The sequence below is a fragment of the Littorina saxatilis genome, linkage group LG7, assembly GCF_037325665.1.
Source record: "Littorina saxatilis isolate snail1 linkage group LG7, US_GU_Lsax_2.0, whole genome shotgun sequence".
NCBI lineage: Eukaryota > Metazoa > Mollusca > Gastropoda > Littorinimorpha > Littorinidae > Littorina > Littorina saxatilis.
This window is the reverse complement of record NC_090251.1, coordinates 1,727,828-1,738,191: the sequence shown is the minus strand read 5'-3', so window position 1 is coordinate 1,738,191 and position 10,364 is coordinate 1,727,828. Positions and strand designations below refer to the sequence as shown.

General features: G+C 46.3%; 1 protein-coding gene across 1 annotated transcript; it reads left to right on the top strand.

Annotated features, from left to right (window-relative positions):
* The first annotated feature begins 2,690 nt into the window (after positions 1–2,690).
* LOC138972026 (uncharacterized) lies at positions 2,691–5,478 on the top strand. Its single transcript, XM_070344867.1, has 3 exons — positions 2,691–3,008; positions 3,232–3,556; positions 5,315–5,478. Exons 1-3 carry the CDS (start codon positions 2,691–2,693, stop codon positions 5,476–5,478), a joined length of 807 nt encoding a protein of 268 aa, XP_070200968.1.
* The last annotated feature ends 4,886 nt before the right edge of the window (positions 5,479–10,364 follow it).

Below are 10,364 nucleotides of genomic sequence, written 5' to 3'. Positions count from 1 at the left end.
ATACAAATCCAGCGCGCTACCAACTGAGCTATATCCCCGCCCCATAACACCGAAGGCTTTCTTGTTTCTTTCATACAAGATAACAGACTGTGTCCTCACGGCAAAGTAACAGTTCCTTCTTGGTGACGATTACTTTGGTTGAGAGTTTTGTCTAACCGTACTATGAACTTTCCATGTTGCTGTTGTTGAACCACAAGGTCCTGCTCAGAGTTCATGTTGCCCTCTGTCTGTTGTTAAACTACAAGGTCCTGCTAAGAGTTCATGTTGCCCTCTGTCTGTTGTTAAACTACAAGGTCCTGCTAAGAGTTCATGTTGCCCTCTGTCTGTTGTTAAACTACAAGGTCCTGCCTAGAGTTCATGTCTGCCCTCTGTCTGTTGTTGAACCACAAGGTCCTGCCTAGAGTTCATGTCTGCCCTCTGTCTGTTGTTGAACCACAAGGTCCTGCTAAGAGTTCATGTTGCCCTCTGTCTGTTGTTGAACCACAAGGTCCTGCCTAGAGTTCATGTCTGCCCTCTGTCTGTTGTTGAACCACACGGTCCTGCCTAGAGTTCATGTCTGCCCTCTGTCTGTTGTTGAACCACACGGTCCTGCCTAGAGTTCATGTCTGCCCTCTGTCTGTTGTTGAACCACAAGGTCCTGCCTAGAGTTCATGTTGCCCTCTGTCTGTTGTTGAACCACAAGGTCCTGCTTAGAGTTCATGTCTGCCCTCTGTCTGTTGTTGAACCACAAGGTCCTGCTTAGAGTTCATGTCTGCCCTCTGTCTGTTGTTGAACCACAAGGTCCTGCCTAGAGTTCATGTTGCCCTCTGTCTGTTGTTGAACCACACGGTCCTGCCTAGAGTTCATGTCTGCCCTCTGTCTGTTGTTGAACCACACGGTCCTGCCTAGAGTTCATGTTGCCCTCTGTCTGTTGTTGAACCACAAGGTCCTGCCTAGAGTTCATGTTGCCCTCTGTCTGTTGTTGAACCACACGGTCCTGCCTAGAGTTCATGTTGCCCTCTGTCTGTTGTTGAACTACAAGGTCCTGCCCAGAGTTCATGTTGCCCTCTGTCTGTTGTTGTTGAACCACACGGTCCTGCCTAGAGTTCATGTCTGCCCTCTGTCTGTTGTTGAACCACAAGGTCCTGCCTAGAGTTCATGTCTGCCCTCTGTCTGTTGTTGAACCACAAGGTCCTGCCTAGAGTTGATGTTGCCCTCTGTCTGTTGTTGAACCACAAGGTCCTGCTTAGAGTTCATGTCTGCCCTCTGTCTGTTGTTGTTGAACCACAAGGTCCTGCTTAGAGTTCATGTCTGCCCTCTGTCTGTTGTTGAACCACACGGTCCTGCCTAGAGTTCATGTTGCCCTCTGTCTGTTGTTGAACCACAAGGTCCTGCCTTGAGTTCATGTCTGCCCTCTGTCTGTTGTTGAACCACAAGGTCCTGCCTAGAGTTCATGTTGCCCTCTGTCTGTTGTTGAACCACAAGGTCCTGCCTAGAGTTCATGTTGCCCTCTGTCTGTTGTTGAACCACAAGGTCCTGCCTAGAGTTCATGTTGCCCTCTGTCTGTTGTTGGACCACAAGGTCCTGCTTAGAGTTCATGTTGACCTCTGTCTGTTGTTGAACCACAAGGTCCTGCTAAGAGTTCATGTCTGCCCTCTGTCTGTTGTTGAACCACAAGGTCCTGCCTAGAGTTCATGTTGCCCTCTGTCTGTTGTTGAACCACAAGGTCCTGCTTAGAGTTCATGTCTGCCCTCTGTCTGTTGTTGAACCACACGGTCCTGCCTAGAGTTCATGTTGCCCTCTGTCTGTTGTTGAACCACACGGTCCTGCCTAGAGTTCATGTTGCCCTCTGTCTGTTGTTGAACCACACCGTCCTGCCTAGAGTTCATGTTGCCCTATGTCTGTTGTTGAACCACACGGTCCTGCCTAGAGTTCATGTTGCCCTCTGTCTGTTGTTGAACCACAAGGTCCTGCTTAGAGTTCATGTCTGCCCTCTGTCTGTTGTTGAACCACAAGGTCCTGCTTAGAGTTCATGTCTGCCCTCTGTCTGTTGTTGAACCACAAGGTCCTGCTTAGAGTTCATGTTGCCCTCTGTCTGTTGTTGAACCACAAGGTCCTGCCCAGAGTTCATGTTGCCCTCTGTCTGTTGTTGAACCACAAGGTCCTGCCTAGAGTTCATGTTGCCCTCTGTCTGTTGTTGAACCACACGGTCCTGCCTGGAGTTCATGTTGCCCTCTGTCTGTTGTTGAACCACAAGGTCCTGCTTAGAGTTCATGTTGCCCTCTGTCTGTTGTTGAACCACAAGGTCCTGCTTAGAGTTCATGTCTGCCCTCTGTCTGTTGTTGAACCACAAGGTCCTGCTCAGAGTTCATGTTGCCCTCTGTCTGTTGTTAAACTACAAGGTCCTGCTAAGAGTTCATGTTGCCCTCTGTCTGTTGTTGAACCACAAGGTCCTGCTTAGAGTTCATGTCTGCCCTCTGTCTGTTGTTGAACCACACGGTCCTGCTTAGAGTTCATGTCTGCCCTCTGTCTGTTGTTGAACCACAAGGTCCTGCTTAGAGTTCATGTCTGCCCTCTGTCTGTTGTTGAACCACACGGTCCTGCCTAGAGTTCATGTCTGCCCTCTGTCTGTTGTTGAACCACACGGTCCTGCCTAGAGTTCATGTCTGCCCTCTGTCTGTTGTTGAACCACAAGGTCCTGCCTAGAGTTCATGTCTGCCCTCTGTCTGTTCAATGTGACAGTGACGGTAGGAACGACTCCACGAGCAGACGACATCACCACAGCCAGTTCTGTCACCACCATGCAGCCCCTACCAGGCTCCACTGGCGTGACAACACCCCCACCACCACCGCCTACCACCACCACTACTGCGACGACCACCACCACCACTACTACAACAACCACTCTTGAACCAACGACAACAACGACCAGCACAACATCGACAACGACAATGCAGACGACACAAGCCACGTCACCAACATCAACAACCACGACCACTATGCCGACATCAACAACATCATTACAAACGGTAACAACAAGATACACAATGAGAGACACTTTCACGCCTATGACGTCAACGTCGGCAGAAACACACGCGCCTTATTCAACCAGAGTCGTAAGTGGAGGAACGACCTTGACACCGAACGGGGAACGAACGACAACTCCAGACATCCACGGGCAGCGAACGACAACTCTGGTATGAACCAGCAACGAACGACAACCCCTGGCCACAAGCAGGACTTTTCAACCAGGCAATCCACCCCCTCCTCCACCCTGCTTCGTCATCCACGACAGACGTCTCTGGATCGGGGTCGTCAGAGGGAGATTACATCAAAGACTACACAGAGGGGGAGGCGGGGGGAGAGGGGGAGGGGTCTGAAACCGACACTCGCTCCGCCTCCAGCAGTCAAGGGGCGGGGCCTACCGTGTCGGACTACCTGCCACTCATCATCGGCGTGACCCTGGGCGTGTTGGTGGGCGTGGCTGTGGTGGGCGTGCTAGCGTGGCTGTGGACTCGCAACAAGCGGAAGCAGAAAGCTCTGAGGGTGGAGGAGGACCAGCTCAACATCATCGGCAGTATAGAGCCGTCCTCCTACTCTTACCCCCTCTCTGGATCTGAACATTGACTACAGCATCGTCACCGGCAATACAGGACATCAGTGTTGAGCCGTGTTCCCACTCTTACCCCCTCTCTGAATCTGAACATTGACTACAGCATCGTCACCGGCAATACAGGACATCAGTGTTGAGCCGTGTTCCCACTCTTACCCCCTCTCTGGATCTGAACATTGACTACAGCATCGTCACCGGCAATACAGGACATCAGTGTTGAGCAGTGTTCCCACTCTTACCCCCTCTCTGGATCTGAACATTGACTACAGCATCGTCACCGGCAATACAGGACATCAGTGTTGAGCCGTGTTCCCACTCTTACCCCCTCTCTGGATCTGAACATTGACTACAGCATCGTCACCGGCAATACAGGACATCAGTGTTGAGCCGTGTTCCCACTCTTACCCCCTCTCTGGATCTGAACATTGACTACAGCATCGTCACAGGCAATATAGGACATCAGTGTTGAGCCGTGTTCCCACTCTTACCCCCTCTCTGGATCTGAACATTGACTACAGCATCGTCACCGGCAATACAGGACATCAGTGTTGAGCCGTCATCCTACTCTTACCCCCTCTCTGGATGTGAACATTGACTACAGCATCGTCACCGGCAATACAGGACATCGTCACCGGCAATACAGGACATCAGTATTGAGCCGTGTTCCCACTCTTACCCCCTCTCTGGATCTGAACATTGACTACAGCATCGTCACCGGCAATACAGGACATCGTCACCGGCAATACAGGACATCAGTATTGAGCCGTGTTCCCACTCTTACCCCCTCTCTGGATCTGAACATTGACTACAGCATCGTCACCGGCAATACAGGACATCGTCACCGGCAATACAGGATATCAGTATTGAGCCGTGTTCCCACTCTTACCCCCTCTCTGGATCTGAACATTGACTACAGCATCGTCACCGGCAATACAGGACATCAGTATAGAGCCGTCCTCCTACTCTTACCCCCTCTCTGGATCTGAACATTGACTACAGCATCGTCACCGGCAATATAGGACATCAGTGTTGAGCCGTGTTACCACTCTTACCCCCTCTCTGGATCTGAACATTGACTACAGCATCGTCACCGGCAATACAGGACATCAGTGTTGAGCAGTGTTCCCACTCTTACCCCCTCTCTGGATCTGAACATTGACTACAGCATCGTCACCGGCAATACAGGACATCGTCACCGGCAATACAGGACATCGTCACCGGCAATACAGGACATCGTCACCGGCAATACAGGACATCGTCACCGGCAATATAGAACATCATCCACGGCAATATAGGACATCGTCACCGGCAATATAGGACATCAGTGTTGAGCCGTGTTTCTACCCCTACCCTCCCGCCGGTGTCTAACTTTGGCTCCAACGCCATGAAGGGCACAACAGACCCCAGCCCCTGCTCTACACCGGCAATATAGAACATCATCCACAGCAATATAGAACATCATCCACAGCAATATAGAACATCATCCACAGCAATATAGAACATCATCCACAGCAAAATAGGACATCAGTATTGAGCCGTGTTTCTACCCCTACCCTCCGGTGTCTAACTTTGGCTACAACACCTATAAGGGCATTACTGGGCCCATCTCCCACTCTACACGCGTTCTCGATCCAACGTCGGCAGTGTAATAGATCAACAACATCAGAAGCATAGAGCAGAGGCTACAATATCGTCATCAGCAATACGGGATATCATCCACAGCAGTATTATTGAGCCGTGCCTTTACCCCTACCATCCCGCCGGTGTCCAACTTTGACTACAACATCAATCAGGGCGTTACTGAGCCCGCCGCCCTCTCCACATCCCGTCTCGATCTGAACATCGACATCGACATCTTCGGTGGTATACAGACCAGCATCACCTGAAGTACAGAGCACATCTCTGATTTCAACATTCCGTTTGATTCGTAATCGGCAGTGAAATAGACCGACATCATCTGAAGTACAGAGAACGGCTCCTGCTTCGACTTTTCCTTTGGTCTGAACACTGATCTTAAGGCCAACCAAAAGTACAGATCACAGCCCTTATTCCAACATTCCATCCGATTCATTATCAGCAGTGTAATAGACCAACAGCATCAGAAGTACAGAGACTAGCCCCTGCTGCTTCTTTTCCTTTGATATCAACATTGATCTGAATACCAACCGGAAGTACCGGACACAGCTCTTATTCCAACATTCTGTCCAATTCATAATCAGCAGTGTAATAGGGGCACAGTTTGTATTGTACAACATTGATTCTGTCCATCTTTATACCACAGACCAACCCCCCTGCACCCACCCCCTTCTGCCTCCTCCCTTCACAATAAAACAACTGTTCGTGTTGAGCATAATTATAGAGGGGTACCAAACATACTCCCACACGAAAAGCTGGTGACAAGTTTCTTGGGGACCAAACATACTCCCACACGAAAAGCTGGTGACAAGTTTCTTGGGGACCAAACATACTCCCACACGAAAAGCTGGTGACAAGTTTCTTGGGTACCAAACATACTCCCACACAAAACGCTGGTGACAAGTTTATTGGGGACCAAACATACTCCCAAACGAAAAGCTGGTGACAAGTTTCTTGGGTACCAAACATACTCCCACACGAAACGCTGGTGACAAGTTTCTATGGTGGGTTGGGGGAGGGGGGGGGTGAGATGGCGGGAGGGGGGGGGGGGATGGTTGACTCTGTCTGTTACCGTGATTGGCTGAGTGTTTGTACTGTATGTGTAAGGTACATTAACTTTTTTTTTATCGTCAGTTCTGTGCGATTGCTTTTGATTTGCTTGTTTGAAATGATCGACTGAATAATGAATTGTAAATTACGTTTTATTAAACATGTTCGGCTTGTGTGTTGCTCTTTTTGTGTGTGTTGTTCTGTTGTGTGTGTGTTCTGTTGTGTGTGTGTGTTGTTCTGTTGTGTGTGTTGTTCTGTTGTGTGTGTTGTTCTGTTGTGTGTGTTGTTCTGTTTGTGTGTTGTTCTGTTGTGTGTGTTGTTCTGTTTGTGTGTGTTGTTCTGTTGTGTGTGTTGTTCTGTTGTGTGTTGTTCTGTTTGTGTGTTGTTCTGTTGTGTGTTGTTCTGTTGTGTGTGTTGTTCTGTTGTGTGTGTTGTTCTGTTTGTGTGTGTTGTTCTGTTGTGTGTGTTGTTCTGTTGTGTGTGTTGTTCTGTTGTGTGTGTTGTTCTGTTGTGTGTTGTTCTGTTTGTGTGTTGTTCTGTTGTGTGTTGTTCTGTTTGTGTGTGTTGTTCTGTTTGTGTGTGTTGTTCTGTTGTGTGTGTTGTTCTGTTGTGTGTGTTGTTCTGTTGTGTGTGTTGTTCTGTTGTGTGTGTTGTTCTGTCTGTGTGCTGTTCTGTTTGTGTGTTGTTCTGTTGTGTGTGTTGTTCTGTTGTGTGTGTTGTTCTGTTTGTGTGTTGTTCTGTTGTGTGTGTTGTTCTGTTGTGTGTGTTGTTCTGTTGTGTGTGTTGTTCTGTTGTGTGTGTTGTTCTGTTGTGTGTGTTGTTATGTTGTGTGTGCTGTTCTGTTTGTGTGTTGTTCTGTTTGTGTGTGTTGTTCTGTTTGTGTGTGTTGTTGTGTTGTGTGTGTTGTTCTTTTGTGTGTGTTGTTCTGTTGTGTGTTGTTCTGTTTGTGTGTGTTGTTCTGTTGTGTGTGTTGTTCTGTTGTGTGTGTTGTTCTGTTTGTGTGTGTTGTTCTGTTGTGTGTTGTTCTGTTTGTGTGTGTTGTTCTGTTGTGTGTTGTTCTGTTTGTGTGTGTTGTTCTGTTGTGTGTGTTGTTCTGTTGTGTGTGTTGTTCTGTTGTGTGTTGTTCTGTTGTGTGTTGTTCTGTTTGTGTGTGTTGTTCTGTTGTGTGTGTTGTTCTGTTTGTGTGTGTTGTTCTGTTGTGTGTTGTTCTGTTGTGTGTTGTTCTGTTGTGTGTTGTTCTGTTTGTGTGTGTTGTTCTGTTGTGTGTTGTTCTGTTTGTGTGTGTTGTTCTGTTTGTGTGTTGTTCTGTTGTGTGTTGTTCTGTTTGTGTGTGTTGTTCTGTTGTGTGTGTTGTTCTGTTGTGTGTTGTTCTGTTGTGTGTTGTTCTGTTTGTGTGTTGTTCTGTTGTGTGTTGTTCTGTTTGTGTGTGTTGTTCTGTTGTGTGTTGTTCTGTTTGTGTGTGTTGTTCTGTTTGTGTGTTGTTCTGTTTGTGTGTTGTTCTGTCTGTGTGTTGTTCTGTTTGTGTGTGTTGTTCTGTTTGTGTGTGTGTGTTCTGTTTGTGTGTTGTTCTGTTGTGTGTGTTGTTCTGTTGTGTGTGTTGTTCTGTCTGTGTGTGTTGTTCTGTTGTGTGTGTTGTTCTGTCTGTGTGTTGTTCTGTTTGTGTGTTGTTCTGTTGTGTGTGTTGTTCTGTTGTGTGTTGTTCTGTTTGTGTGTGTTGTTCTGTTGTGTGTTGTTCTGTTTGTGTGTTGTTCTGTTTGTGTGTGTTGTTCTGTCTGTGTGTTGTTCTGTTTGTGTGTTGTTCTGTTGTGTGTGTTGTTCTGTTGTGTGTTGTTCTGTTTGTGTGTGTTGTTCTGTTGTGTGTTGTTCTGTTTGTGTGTGTTGTTCTGTTGTGTGTTGTTCTGTTGTGTGTGTTGTTCTGTTGTGTGTTGTTCTGTTGTGTGTGTTGTTCTGTTGTGTGTTGTTCTGTTGTGTGTGTTGTTCTGTTGTGTGTTGTTCTGTTTGTGTGTGTTGTTCTGTTGTGTGTTGTTCTGTTTGTATGTGTTGTTCTGTGTGTGTGTTGTTCTGTTTGTATGTGTTGTTCTGTGTGTGTGTTGTTCTGTTTGTGTGTGTTGTTCTGTTGTGTGTTGTTCTGTTTGTGTGTGTTGTTCTGTTGTGTGTTGTTCTGTTTGTATGTGTTGTTCTGTTGTGTGTGTTGTTCTGTTGTGTGTGTTGTTCTGTTGTGTGTGTTGTTCTGTTGTGTGTTGTTCTGTTGTGTGTGTTGTTCTGTTGTGTGTGTTGTTCTGTTGTGTGTGTTGTTCTGTTGTGTGTGTTGTTCTGTTGTGTGTTGTTCTGTTGTGTGTTGTTCTGTTTGTGTGTGTTGTTCTGTTGTGTGTTGTTCTGTTGTGTGTGTGTTGTTCTGTTTGTGTGTTGTTCTGTTTGTGTGTTGTTCTGTTGTGTGTTGTTCTGTTGTGTGTGTTGTTCTGTTGTGTGTTGTTCTGTTTGTGTGTGTTGTTCTGTTGTGTGTTGTTCTGTTTGTGTGTTGTTCTGTTGTGTGTGTTGTTCTGTTGTGTGTGTTGTTCTGTTGTGTGTTGTTCTGTTGTGTGTTGTTCTGTTGTGTGTGTTGTTCTGTTGTGTGTGTTGTTCTGTTGTGTGTTGTTCTGTTTGTGTGTGTTGTTCTGTTGTGTGTTGTTCTGTTTGTGTGTTGTTCTGTTGTGTGTGTTGTTCTGTTGTGTGTTGTTCTGTTTGTGTGTTGTTCTGTTGTGTGTTGTTCTGTTGTGTGTGTTGTTCTGTTGTGTGTTGTTCTGTTTGTGTGTGTTGTTCTGTTGTGTGTTGTTCTGTTGTGTGTGTTGTTCTGTTGTGTGTGTTGTTCTGTTGTGTGTTGTTCTGTTTGTGTGTGTTGTTCTGTTGTGTGTTGTTCTGTTTGTGTGTTGTTCTGTTGTGTGTGTTGTTCTGTTGTGTGTTGTTCTGTTTGTGTGTTGTTCTGTTGTGTGTTGTTCTGTTGTGTGTTGTTCTGTTGTGTGTTGTTCTGTTGTGTGTGTTGTTCTGTTTGTGTGTGTTGTTCTGTTGTGTGTTGTTCTGTTGTGTGTTGTTCTGTTGTGTGTGTTGTTCTGTTGTGTGTGTTGTTCTGTTGTGTGTGTTGTTCTGTTGTGTGTTGTTCTGTTGTGTGTTGTTCTGTTGTGTGTGTTGTTCTGTTGTGTGTTGTTCTGTTTGTGTGTGTTGTTCTGTTGTGTGTTGTTCTGTTGTGTGTTGTTCTGTTTGTGTGTGTTGTTCTGTTGTGTGTGTTGTTCTGTTGTGTGTGTTGTTCTGTTGTGTGTGTTGTTCTGTTGTGTGTGTTGTTCTGTTGTGTGTTGTTCTGTTGTGTGTGTTGTTCTGTTGTGTGTTGTTCTGTTTGTGTGTGTTGTTCTGTTGTGTGTTGTTCTGTTGTGTGTTGTTCTGTTGTGTGTGTTGTTCTGTTGTGTGTTGTTCTGTTTGTGTGTGTTGTTCTGTTGTGTGTTGTTCTGTTTGTGTGTTGTTCTGTTGTGTGTGTTGTTCTGTTGTGTGTTGTTCTGTTTGTGTGTTGTTCTGTTGTGTGTTGTTCTGTTGTGTGTGTTGTTCTGTTTGTGTGTGTTGTTCTGTTGTGTGTGTTGTTCTGTTGTGTGTGTTGTTCTGTTGTGTGTGTTGTTCTGTTTGTGTGTGTTGTTCTGTTGTGTGTTGTTCTGTTTGTGTGTTGTTCTGTTTGTGTGTGTTGTTCTGTTGTGTGTTGTTCTGTTGTGTGTTGTTCTGTTGTGTGTTGTTCTGTTGTGTGTGTTGTTCTGTTGTGTGTTGTTCTGTTGTGTGTTGTTCTGTTGTGTGTGTTGTTCTGTTGTGTGTGTTGTTCTGTTGTGTGTGTTGTTCTGTTGTGTGTTGTTCTGTTGTGTGTGTTGTTCTGTTGTGTGTGTTGTTCTGTTGTGTGTTGTTCTGTTGTGTGTTGTTCTGTTGTGTGTTGTTCTGTTTGTGTGTGTTGTTCTGTTGTGTGTTGTTCTGTTGTGTGTTGTTCTGTTGTGTGTGTTGTTCTGTTGTGTGTTGTTCTGTTGTGTGTGTTGTTCTGTTGTGTGTTGTTCTGTTGTGTGTTGTTCTGTTGTGTGTTGTT

Bases quoted from the DNA above. Each gene is read 5' to 3' on its own strand.
- LOC138972026 (XM_070344867.1), top strand. From the start codon at position 2,691: ATGTCTGCCCTCTGTCTGTTCAATGTGACAGTGACGGTAGGAACGACT. The intron at 3,009-3,231 runs GTAACAACAAGA...CTTTTCAACCAG, and splicing joins CAACAACATCATTACAAACG to GCAATCCACCCCCTCCTCCA. The intron at 3,557-5,314 runs GTATAGAGCCGT...TATCATCCACAG, and splicing joins CCAGCTCAACATCATCGGCA to CAGTATTATTGAGCCGTGCC.